Here is a 12,932-nt window from a genome sequence, read left to right on the forward strand (position 1 = left end):
CTGCCCTGAGATCAGAGCAGGTTCACTATACTCTGCAGTCTGTGTGGTTCCTGAGCGACTCAGAGGTTCATGGAAGGGGCCACGATGCTTGGAAATAATTTGAAGAAAAGATAAAATGAAATGGAAAGGAAAATTCTTCCAATTCCAGTAAAATGGATTACAGTTCAGAAATACTACAAGAAACACTTTTTCTGTGTAAATTCCTGTTCTGTTCATAATTCTTAGGTATTGTTCCTTGCACCTTTATCTTGCCCAAAAGTACAGAAATAGTAAATAAAAACTGAGGGTTTTCTCTATTTTTGTTTTTGTGGCACTGAGGATTGTACCAGAACCAGTACACTGAGTTACATGCCCAGCCCCTTTTCATTTTTTATTTTGAAATAAGGTCTTGCTCTATTGCCCAGACTGGGCTCAAACACACCCACTTCAGGTACTGTGACCCCCATATTTTCAGGTTAGTTTATATAACTGGTCTCGAGAGATGTTGAATCAGAAAATGAGCCTCACGACATTTCTGCAGTGACTCTGGATTCATGGAATGGTCCTCTGGCCACTATGATTCCTACATAGCCTGATGCATTGGCTTCAGGGAGGGACAAAGAGGATGGGTGTGATGACAGCCAGTCCCTCGGCCTTTCCCCCCCAGCAGGTCTTTAAAGGCCAGAGTCCTTTGCAGACTGCCTGAGACTGAGTTCTTCCCCAAGCACAGATGTCCCACATAGATGGCAATGACTCAAGCATTCCTTGAGAAATTTAGTGACCTAGATTTGACTTTTAAAGCAGAAAGCAGCTGTGGAATAGATTCTGTAAGTCTGAGCAAAAATTCAGCAGAGCATCACCTTTGTTGTACAATTTCTGACCATGTATATTTTGTTGTTATGACAAAGTACTTGAAACAGGCCAGCCTTAGAAAAAAGAATTTAGCTCACAGTTTAGAGGTTAAAAGCGCAAATAGCATGCCATGGGCTCTTGTAAACCCTCGGCCTTCTCCCCAGCTGAATGGTGAATGGCAATAACAAGAGCATGTGTGAGAGCAAGGTCAGAGAGAACGGGGTCCCACAGTCCCTTCTGAGGGTACACCGCCTATTGTCTTAAGGCTCTCTTCTGTCCTTTTTTTTTGTCTTTTTCATTTTTATTGGTACTCGGGATCGAACTCACAACCGCCTGCTTGCAAGCAGGTACTTATGCCGCTGAGCTAAATCCCCAGCCCTTCTTCTGTCCTCTTAATGGTTCCATCAGCTTCCACAGAATCACCTAAGCTTTTTTTTTAAAATCCAGAGAAGTGGGAATGATAGCCATGGCTACTGCTCAGGGTTGTTGGGAAAACGGGCCACATGCATAAAGTCCTCCACACAGAGCCTGGGAACCCAGGCGCTCGGCATTAAGATACCTTCCCTGATCTCTCGGGAGACACAGCCCTGAAGGTGGCACAATGACCTTGCCTGCCACCAGCCCACAAGATTAAAAGACAAACATAACTTTCCTTAACCAGCTCAACTTATAGGCCAGGATATAAAGTGGAAATTAAGTTTCAGGACAAGTTTTCAAAGCCTGTCTGCAGGACAGTACATTTTGCAGTAAATCCTGATTTCCTGGCTTCCAGATGCTGGGGGATCAGCTGGTCGGTCTGATGGACCAGTGCTGTAGTTATGGATGTGAATTACAGCTGTCCACAGTCCACAGGCAGGAACTTCAAGCTATCTCTCCTTTATGATGAGTAAACCTACTTAATAACATGGAAAATTTTATTCATACCAGAGATGAGGGTTATCAGAGTTGGGCCTACAGCTTTTCACTAAAAACCATACAGAAGAAAGAAATAATACACTCACTGAGCACAGGTAGCCTGTGCTGTTTATTTGATTTCCTTCTTGCTGGGCACAAGAAGCTCTCACAGGAAAAGGGGACTAGTGTGGGCCAGGTTCAAAGGAGGTCTTCACCAGAGGGCAGTGGGATGCACATGGGCTGTATGCCAACCCCAGGGCAGATGCATCTCTGATCAAGGGGCTTCCGCTCAGATGTGAGGTAGGCGTTTTATGGTCACAGTTTTTCAGGAGCCCCTGCCTGATGCTGGGCTCACTACACAGAGCAGGATGAGACCCGAGAGCACAGCGGGGCCGAGGCTGCAAGTGACTCAGCAGTGGCAGTGGGGCTGCAGTGCCCTCCTGATCCCAGTGGCCAGGGCTTGCGGCGTGGGGCTCTCTGCAGTGCAGCTCACAAGCAGGCCCTCGGCGGCCAGTGCACGAGCTGTGGTGGGGCCGATGGCTGCAAACTGCAGAGAGAGAAGAGACAAGAGGGCTTCAGTTCCCCAGGTCACACCCACACTCTTCCTGGTCCCCTGCGAGCCAGTTTAAGGGCATTTCCATTACAGCTGCCACAGGGTTGTAATTACTTATAAACTCATAACCAATACAGTCCCTAAAAAATGGGCATGTACATTTTTAAAATTAAAACATGAAAATGGCAACGTTTTTAGAATGGATAATTATTTCAAAATGTTTAGTCAGTAGAAAAGGAAGGGAGGGTACAGCCCCTGTACCATGCTCTGTGCTATGGACTTCACTTGAATTCTCTGATCTAAGCCTCTGCAGGGAAGACCACACACATCTACAAAGGCCACAGAAGGCTAATTATCCCCATGTTACAATGATGAACAGACTCAGAGACAGCTCAGACACTTGTGCCAGGCACCCGGGAGGAAATGCTGCTGCTTTTCCAATGCTACAGAACTGGCATCAGGGTGTCTGCTAGCCTATGAGTGCTTGGACTTGACAAGGAAATTTTAGGATAAACAAAACACTAATCTGAAAAAGACCAAAAGTTTGTAGAATGCCGTACCTTGATTTGATCAATGCTGTCACCAGATAACTCTTGAATATGCTTGAGACTGTATCTAAGACCAGAGGGACTGAAAAACGTGACACAGGCTGGGACGCCCTGTGGGGAAGAGAAAATGAGATCCACCCCTTACCTTACGCTGAGGAAAGACAACTCTTCCCAGCTCCGTTAGTGGGAGCTCCCTCAGCCACAAGCAGCCCTGGCTTTACAACAGGTATGGGATCTGTTATGCTGGGTCTCTGACCCCCCAGAATTGGGCAGAGCATTTAGAAGCCTCTCCTGGGAGTGCAAGAGGAGGTCTCTTCTGAATAGAAACAGTGAAGACATCAGTCAACCCAGCAAGAACTGTCCACTTGCTCGCCTGAGGCCTCCCAAACGCAACCCAGACTCCACATGGGCTCTTCCAATGCAACTCACCCTCGCCCCACAGGATGGAGAACAATGGTCACTACAGACCTCCGTCTTAAATTTGTCTTAGATGCTATACAAAGGGCTTTGCATTGAGTATCTTCTTTAATCCTTATAAGTTTACTAGACAAATCTATTCCAATGATGGCAACTTTTAGAGATCAGTGCCCCAACCCACTTATTTATTGCCAAGTATCAACACTGAATACTTATGGTTTAGTTTAGAAAAAACAACTCATACATTAATACCATTTCCTTAACGAGAAACAACATGCACATCATGGTTCCAATGGTATCTCCACTGGTGTCCCCATTCCAGACACAGAAATGGAGCCTCAGAAAGTTCCGTGCCCCAAAGCCACTCAGCTGAGAGCAGGGAAACTACACGGAGAATCAGCATCTCCTTACCTGGTGCTCACCCAGGGCCTGTCCACCGGGGCTCTCCCCAGGAATACCACGTACCTGCTTGGAGTAGTAGCTGTGTAGGTTCCCTTGGATTTCCGGATGTGGAATTGTCTGATAGACAGTTATGCTTTCCATGGGAATCCCTGGGCATAATGAAAACCAGGGAAGGATTTACTGCACTGGGAACATGTTGCAACCTCTGCCGTCTCAGTCCACAGTTGGTGGGGACATCTCAATGCAACACAACAACTGCGGAACAAGGTACTCTGAAACTGAAAGGCTGAACTGAAGGAAAGAGGCCCCGGCCAGCTCTCGGCAGCCTACTAAGCACTGTGGAGTGGCTCCTACTGTGGGGAAGGCTGAGATGGTGGACAGAGGTCAAAGGCCAGAAATCACGGCCTTCTATTTTCCCCACAGATGCCTTTCATTCCCTTGTGTCAGTTTGTCTACATAGGACCATCCTCTGCCAAACCTCAAATCCCACACAGACAAGACTCAGGACACTAGGAAACAAGGTCCAAAGGCAGCTCCCAGGAGAGGCTGTACATTAGGAGTTCCAGCAGTGTCCCAGTTCTGCCTCTACATGGCCGTGAGCACTCCCTCTAAGCCTCAGGGTACCCAGCTTGAGGGATTCATTCAGCGCAGCGCATTGAAGTCACCTTTGTCCTTGAGCATATTCGGTAGGACCTCCCTTTTGAGGGTTCCGCAGGGAAACAGAAGAGGCAGTGCTGGTGACTCCCCTGTAAATAAACAACCAACCACACTGTAAGTTTTGAAAAAACTCAGAAGGTGGTGCTGTGACCTTCTAAGAGATTGAGACCGCCCAAAGCTCCAGGCTCTGCTCATCTCAACCCTGATATCTGAGGAGCTTACTATATGAAAAAACAGAGGTAACCTGGGTGAAGGTGCTATAGAAAATTAACATCCGGGGGGGGAGGGAGAACATGGCGGACAGACAACAGCAACTACTGAAGGCTCTCTGAAAGGCTCGGCTCAGAGGCCAGGAATGATGCGGACTAAGGAGATACGAACCAGTAGAGATATGCTCTGCTGACTCAGGAACGAACTGGGCTGAGAGAATCCAACTTAGGATACAGTCCTGGTGCTAAAATAGGAACAGAAAAGACTCGGTGTAGAGGCTCGACCCCGCGCCATTGGAAACCGCGATTTGGGTTTCCCGCCACCCAGCGGCTGGCTGCCTCCACAGCGGCTCGGCAAGGAGAGACGCGCAGAAGCTCGGGAACGGGAGTCTGCGAACGGAGTCGGAAACAGGACGGACAAAGAGGCGTACACGAAAACTGACTGGTGGCGAGGTGAGAGAGAAACTACCCCCTACCACAGTTTGACTCCAGCGGAGGTTTTTCTGGGCTCAGGCAGTCCTGTAAGAGCAGGGCGCGGTGGCAACTCCAGCCACACATTCCCCTCTCGGATGGGATTGGTGAAAAGTCCCTGGCCTGAGTGACGCTGCTGGCGGACTCCCTAGGCTGGCCTAACCCAGATCCCAGAGCCTGACGGTGGCCCGGAGGGGCGACTGACGTAGGCTGCCTCCTCCGCAACTCCCTGGGGCGCAGCGGTGGGCGGGAACAACTACCCAGCGCAATTTGATCAGGCTGTGGCTGACAGGCAGGGAAGCCGGGCCTCCTATGTAAGCTTGCATTTTATAAGGAACAGAAAATATGGGGAAGGGAAGCAACAAAAAAGGCTCCTCGGCCCCCAATCCTGAGAATCAGGCAATAGTGGACACCGCACCAATATACATTAAGCGCCATATAGAGAGCCTCATAGACCAATTCAGGAATGAAGTTATCAATGACCTGAAGCTAGAAGTATGCAGAATAGTTAGAGAAATGCTAAGCACCACCCAGGAAAAAGCAGATGGTGGAATGGAAGAACAGAAAAAGAGGGGAGAATTGCTTGATGGAGAAAACAGAGAAAGCATTGAGTATGTGAAGCAGGTTCAAAGGGACTATCAAGAAATTAAGAAGTCTATCCAAGACTGGCATAACAGCTTGAAAGAAACTAAGGACAGACTATCTGAACTGGAGGGCAGACTTGAAACATGGGAGAATGAAATGAAAAACTTCTTAAAAATAACAAAGAAACAAACAGCAATAATACAAAGACTAGAAGATGATAAGAGGAGCCATAACTTAAGGATTAAGAACATAAAAGAAGAAGTAGGGACACAAACAAGTGAACTACAAAAGCTACTCACAGAAATAATCCAGGAGAATTTTCCTAATTTAGCAAAAGGTAAAGATACTCAGATGTATGAGGCATACAGGACCCCAGCTACCTACAACCCTAACAGAGAAACACCCAGGCATATAATAATAAAAATTCCAGAAATTCAATACAAGAACAGAATATTAAAAGCTGTAAGAGACAAGAAACAGATCACTTACAAGGGAACACCCATCAGAATTACAGCAGATTTCTCTTCACAAACCATCAAATCACGAAGAGCATGGGGAGAAATAATTCAAGCTTTGAAAGATAATAATCTCCAGCCAAGATAGAGATATCCTGCACAACTGTCCCTGGAAATTGACGGAAAAACGAGGTGCTTCCAGGATAAAGATGAACTGGGGGAATTTGCAACCACCAATTCAACCCTACAGAAAGTATTGCAGGATATTCTAAAAAAAGAAAAATACAAAGAACCCAGAAATAGTGGCGGGGAGGCCACAACGAATGGAGCAGAGAACAAAATGAAGAAGACAAACTGACAGCTACTGACAGAAAAAGAGCTCAACAGAAATGAGACAGAGAAGATTGGATGATAGGAACAGCTTTTTTTTGGAGAAAATGACATCTTAATAGGTAATGCTGATTTAGTACCATTTTGTTTTGAAGTCTCATCTAGCTTTTGTTCTTCTGTCTCCAATGGTCTAAACAGGTTGTATCTTATTGGATTTTGTTATGTACGATAGTATAAGCAAAAACCTTTTAAAGACAAGGAGATTATACAGAGACCATTGCTCATTTTCTGTTAGTCGATTCTAAATACTCTATAATGCTGTCATTCTCTTAAATGGTTTTACATTGTTTTGATATACTTAATGCTACAGTATATGAAGTTGTACTCAAGGACTTCAGGGAGGGAGTCAATATGGTAACTATTTTTGGGTCAGGAATATCTAGTGGTGAAACACTATTCTGCTTAAATGGTTATGTTTTGATCTGCCCTGTTTCGCTGTTATGCCCTCTTTTTTCTCAATCTCCACTCCATTATTTACTTTTTTATTTTTATCCATTTAATTAAAGGGAAAAATATAGCAGGATATAATATAGCAACCCACTTTGACTCTCTATTATCTCGATTTGAAGCCCTGTATTACTCTCACCATCTTGTTTTTGACTGAGGTTCCTCTATTCTGTTTTGCTGGATAGTATCAGGTTCGAAAGTTTAGGCATCAGCTGAGAAGATAATGAGATTCATTATAACGCCCATTCTCGTTGACTTTTATCTACTTTTGAAGACCTACAATATCTCCAATGTTTTGGTTTTGTCGGTTTTATTCTTTACGGTTTTGTTCAATTGTATTACAACTAATGATATAGGCAATTCTATTAGAAATAGTGGGAGGCATTATGGTAACCATTGTTGATCACCTTGTATTATGTTTTTATAATATCTATTATGTCCACCCTTTTGACTTGACCGATTCTGTTCTGTTATGTCACATTTGGTTTTACTCTCTTCCAAAAAAGCAATACGAACCGTGGGAGCAATGAAACCCAAAAAGTGTAATAGTCACTGTACAAAAGAGAGGAAAAGAAAGTGCTCTAAACTATATAACTGCATGTATATTTAAATGTATAAGATAGAAAATGATATCACAGAGTTTTATTGGATCATTGAACAGAACTGTTTGCAGTATCATTGTTGGAATGTTCACTCTACAAGCTTTAATTTTGTGACTGGAACAATTATTTCTAAGATGGCAATATGTAATCCATTAACTAGTGATTTCCTACTGCGCATTTTTTTCTTCTGTAAATCTGTATAACTTGTACCCCTTCACTGTTTTTTTTTCTTTCTTTTCTTTTCTCCTTAAATAAAAATTTAAAAAAAAAAAAGAAAATTAACATCCAAGTTATATCATATACAGGTACAAACTCTCTACGATGAAAGTAATCATTATGTATATCAATAAAATCTGATTTTTAAAAAAGAAAACTAACATCCACACAGACAAGGTCACAGAGCTCTTTCAATCCCCCATGATCCTAAAGTGGCTCCCTAGCTACAGTGAGTATTTAGAATTTCTTCAAGTCAGAAAGGTAAGGACGGAGCCTGATTGGTGGCCCTGAGGTAAAGGTTTTTCAGTCTCTGGGGTAGGTTTTAGATGAGCCAAGGCTCAGGCTCAGGAGGCAGCAGGGAATTAGCCACAAGGAGTGACTCTGCAGTCACCTCCAAAAAAACCAGCTTCCTGTCTGCTGCTATCCTAGGTCTGTAAGCAGCCACTAAGCCAAGCACTCTGAGTCTTATAGAGTCTAGGAAGATATGAATAACCCTAGCTCTCACTGTGCCTCCTGCCCCATCTCTGCTCTAGGACGCCTTACAAGCATTTGTGGCCCTAAGCACTTTGCTAAGTAGCGATGATAGCATGCAATTTGAACACCAATTTGCAACAGTACCATCCAACAAAACTGACAGGTTGTCGGATGTCAGACTTTTCCCTGAATGTGAAAACAAAGAATCTTTGTAAAAGCACCCCTGATCTGTGCATTGGGTGCAAGAAGCTTTAATGGGTGTTGGCCATGATGAGACATTGTGTATTTTTTTATATCCTTAAGATCTCTCTGAACATATCTTTTGTGACTGCAATCAAAAGGAGGAACAAAACAAGTTCTGCCCATCTAGCATCATTTCCTTGAAGCAGCAGCTAAGCAACAGGGATTAATTGTGAACTACTCTATTGGAAGTATGTATAATAGCCACACACTGGGAATGTCTTCTTTATTGTAACTCCTCTGTAAATATCACTACTAACATAAAAGATCACAACAAATTGGGAAACTGTTAAATGTAGGTAACAGACATCTGCTGAGTTCTTTTTCAGGTTGGGGAAAATGTTTCATGCAGTGCAGATGACATTCCTAGAGACATACTTCAAAGCCATGTTCAGGTACTGTTTTAACCTGAGCTCAGGCTTTCTTCTCCTATGTGTGTTAGGGCTGAGGGCAAAGCTCTGTGGGAATCTGGCAGCAAAACCAGCAGTCCAAGTACAAGTTTCCAGCAAGCCCCAAGGGCGTGCTACAGGCCTTCAGAGGAGTTAAGAATCTCCCTTTTGCCGCATCTCTTCTAGAGATCCAGAGGAGAACTAGCTACTCCTTCACATCCTCTGATTCCTGGATGAGTGGCCAGCTTAGGAGCTGAGTCTCTCCCTCTCCCCATGGCGCTCACAGGCTAGGCTGCAGTGGTGCCTACAGGTAGGTGCTCATCTCTTTCGCTCTAGGCATTCAGGGCTCACGGATTTTCCATCAGCTCAGCTGACTTCACTGGAAAGTCATCACCCTACTGGCAGAAGAAGAAAACCTGATTATGTCCTGATGCAATTCTTCGCTACTGAGGGGCAATCTACATATTGCTAAGAGCTAAACTCCCTTCTAGAAGTCAGGAAAATAACCTATTTTTTAGGGCTCAGCTTAATGCCTCTGGATTTATCTTCGACCTAAACAAGTCAATGCAATAATTAATGCTGGTGATTTTCAATCCAGAGGCCAATACAATGGTTGAATCTGACACAAAAATGTGACTTCTAGAGCCCAAAGGTTTTGTTTGCCTGCCTCTAGTAAGAAGACGGCCTGGGATTCTGGGCTATCAGGGCCAAAGAGGAACAATGCTGAATATGAGGCAGCTGAAGAGAGGGTGTGATGGACAGTCCCTACATGTAAGGAAGATAAGGTGGTTGGTTTGTAAAATATTATCTCACCAGGAGATGTGTGTGTGCACCTGTAAAACTAACAACATCCAGGTACATGTGAGAATTAGGTCATGCAATCAGCAGGCACGTAACTGTAGGCAATTAGGACACCGAGACTGACTAAGGGCATCACGAAGAGCCCAGCAAGTCTACCAGGCTGCAGGGACTGTGTAGACTCAGGAGGGCTTTTCAGAAGAACTACAGAGCAGTCTGCCTGTGGCTCTCTTTCTCTCTCTTTTTTTAAACCATGTAATTGTCTTCTGTTCTTTTCCACTTAACTTGTAATTAATTTCCCATTAGAAGAGGGATCCTGGGAGAAAAGAGAATCCTATGTAAGTTATCAAGTTAAATAAGTTAACAGCTTTAAGTGCTTACAATAGTGCCTGTCCCATAGTAAATAATAAAGTAAAATAAATAAACAGCAACTACAAATGGTTTGTTTACCATAAGCATTGGAAGTAAATTTTTTGCTTTTAAAATTAGGCTTCAAAGTTTACTGAGGGGGAAAAATCATTAATGTGGAAAAACCAGTATGACAATCCTCATTAGCAGTCAGCTTGGATCTTATTTGGATATTCTAACTGCAGATGGAAGATTTATTAGGGCTCACAGACATGGTGGTTATAAATTAGAGGAAGAAACAAAGGCTCTGAAAAAACTGCAGACCAGTATTCTCCAAGATCAGGACAGGATATGTTAATATCTACCCTCCAAGCCTTGAGTCAGTTAATTGAAGCACAGTGTGAGAGCTCAAAAGTGACAAGGATGCCTCTTTCTGCCTTGGGCTTACAGAGCGAAGAATCCTGATGTCTGTGGACTTTCTAATGAGAAGTGACTCAGTTCCCTCCAGTCTCTTTCCAGAACAGACGCTTCAACTGTTAGCAGAGCACACATTCTGCCCTGGATATAGGCAGAAGCTAATTACTGCCCCATCTATAGATTCAATGATTGTTTCTTGCAAAGTTTGGCACTTAATCCCACTAAGAATGTTCTTATCTACCCTTTATACTCATTTATAGATTTTTAAAGGAAGGGCTTTCATACAATTTAATGATGTGCCCATTGTTTCTTGGATACAACATTAGAAAAGAAAAGCCTGAAAGTGGGTCCTTCCCTATCCATCTGTATCCTGTACCATGTGCCTCAGATGAATGATCACTTCAACGATGACCTGAGAAATGACCCCATGGGGCCGGGCCATGTGACAAGGTGCCTACACCAGTGCTCTCTTTGACTCGGACTGCTGGAAAAGCTACCCTTGGCTTCTTGCAGCTGTGCCAGTACGGGTTGAACTAAAGTGGAAAACTGCCACATTCAGGTTACCTTCGACAAAAACAGCTCTCAGCAATCTACAGTCTGGAGCATTAGACAAGAACTAACAAGGCAGCCATTGGGGCCTTTTGCTTAAGGAGCCATTTAGCTGTTCAACCTCAAATATCTATTCTGACTCCAAGAGTGCTTTTCCACAATCTGGCATCAAGAAAGCAGTCCCACAGAGCCAGGCTGAGTGTGCCTTCCCTAAACTGGATCGCTGCCTCAAAGCACAGGTGTACAGAGAAGAAAAGAGGCCTCTAATATTTGCTACCAACAAGCAGTGAACATTTTTTTTTTTTTCACCCCAGATAACAGTTTCCTCAATTGTATATTTTTAGCCTGAAATTTTCCCACGGTTCTGACTTATAAAGTGGTGACCTCTTTTAGTACAGAACGGTTAGAAAGACAGGGGCCAAAGCTCCCATCAGTGCAGATGGAGACATCTGTGTGAGGCCTACATGCCCCAGAGAGGAGCTTGGGATCAGGAGTTCCAGTGACCACTTCCCTCAGGCTCAGGCTGGTGTTGGCAGCAGCTGGACTCATGGGCCTTTCCCACCATCCTGCCCCTGAGGATGCAACAAGGCTTCAGAGACCACCAAGGTGACTCAGCAGCACCATGTTCACACTCAAACCCACAAGGAGGATCAGTTCTTGCAAGACACCCTCATTTCAGAAAGAATTCTTAGGCTTTTGCACCTGTACTTTAAGTAACTTTTAAAAGTATAAAGAATATGAAGAGCTTAAGAGTCAGCCAGTTCTGGACTTGAAACCTAGCCCAGCACTGGAAGCTGTTCCTTTAGACAAGGTACCCACTTTTCCAAACTCAGTGCCCCAAGTGATAATCAGCCCAAAATCATAAGATAAGCACATCAATATAGTAGACAATTAGGGGCACTATGTAGAATCCCAATGTGCATATAGCAGCTTACCAGGCTGTGGAGACTTTGCAAGTCCAGGAAAACATTTCAGAGTAGCTGCAGCGCGAGCTGCCTTTGCCTCTTTCTCCTTTACTTGGCTTCATTCGGACACCCCTGTGTTAGCGTGGTATAACAGGAAATGTACATTTGGCTTCACCCCTGGTGCCTGGCACATAGTTTCTAAAACTTTCGAAATTTGCTGATGGCAGGTGTGAAAGAGCATCTTTTGTTCTTCACAGCAAGCCCTTCAACCTCAGGAGTTTATGCTAGTGGGGTAACTCTGAACTTTTTTTTTTTTTTTTTTTTAAAGAAGATAGAACAGAATGAAACATAATTAAAACATACCAGTGTAAGTGATACAGGACTTCAAAACATTACAAAATCAACAATAGTTACCATAATGCTTTTTTGATGTCTTCAAAATAGCTGTAGAAAACTTTGGACATAGTAAAAATCAAACCGAATAGAATAGAAACAATAAAAAAAATAATGAATGCAGTAAAGGAATTCAAAATAAGCCAATAGTAAATCCAAGATTGCTACCATAATAAATCTTGCTATTTTTGAAATAGCTGCTCCTGCCATTGGATTTATAATCAAACAAAACAAAAGAGAATAAAACCCAACCCAACAAAACAATGGAAATAATGTAGGACTTTAACACAAGACAATGAGGAATCAACAATGGCTATAACTCCCAGGAAGAGATCACTCTAGATACCACACTGATACTGCTATCCTCTGAACCCATGACCAACCACTGGCCCTAGACCTGGAATGTTGGTGAAACACAAAGCACCACAGGAATCCAATTGTATTTCACCTCCATAGCTATCATCACAGCCTGTGTTTCTCTAGATAAGCTGGTTGCTTATAAAGGGTAGGGTGTGTTTGTGTGGAACTGGTACTTCTTATTTGACAGCCCATGCACCGGAAGGGCTGGGGTCTGGCTGTTCCATTTCCGGTGGTGGCCTAAACATGGCATTGGTTCTCAGACTGGGTTTGTTTGTTGGTGTGGCCTTGTTCTCTCTCTCTGCAGTATGTGAATGATGCTGACTCATGGGGACAGACCTGGGTCTGGCTGTTCCCAGTCCAGCCTAATGGGTGACCCTTGGAG

At 43.9% G+C, this 12,932-nt stretch overlaps 1 protein-coding gene across 7 annotated transcripts in view; it reads right to left on the reverse strand.

Annotated features, from left to right (window-relative positions):
* Positions 1 to 1,820: 1,820 nt before the first annotated feature.
* The window catches only part of Uros (uroporphyrinogen III synthase), a 41,121-nt gene continuing 30,009 nt past the window's right edge, over positions 1,821 to 12,932 (reverse strand). For 6 of the 7 annotated variants that reach the window (XM_013143621.3, XM_063244911.1, XM_013143620.3 and 3 more), the window contains 4 exons: positions 4,311 to 4,391; positions 3,709 to 3,794; positions 2,839 to 2,937; positions 1,821 to 2,272 (listed from right to left, as the gene is read on the reverse strand). In XM_013143621.3, the coding sequence (XP_012999075.1) occupies positions 2,135 to 2,272; positions 2,839 to 2,937; positions 3,709 to 3,794; positions 4,311 to 4,391 (404 nt within the window). In that variant the 3' untranslated portion in view covers positions 1,821 to 2,134. Of the gene's footprint in view, positions 2,273 to 2,838; positions 2,938 to 3,708; positions 3,795 to 4,310; positions 4,392 to 4,683; positions 4,757 to 12,932 lie in introns of those variants that run through there. The other variant, XR_010046275.1, reaches the window with a different exon arrangement.

The sequence above is a fragment of the Cavia porcellus genome, unplaced genomic scaffold (genome assembly GCF_034190915.1).
Source record: "Cavia porcellus strain 051 isolate PalLab524CR breed Dunkin Hartley unplaced genomic scaffold, mCavPor4.1 scaffold_2, whole genome shotgun sequence".
In the NCBI taxonomy this organism is placed as follows: domain Eukaryota; kingdom Metazoa; phylum Chordata; class Mammalia; order Rodentia; family Caviidae; genus Cavia; species Cavia porcellus.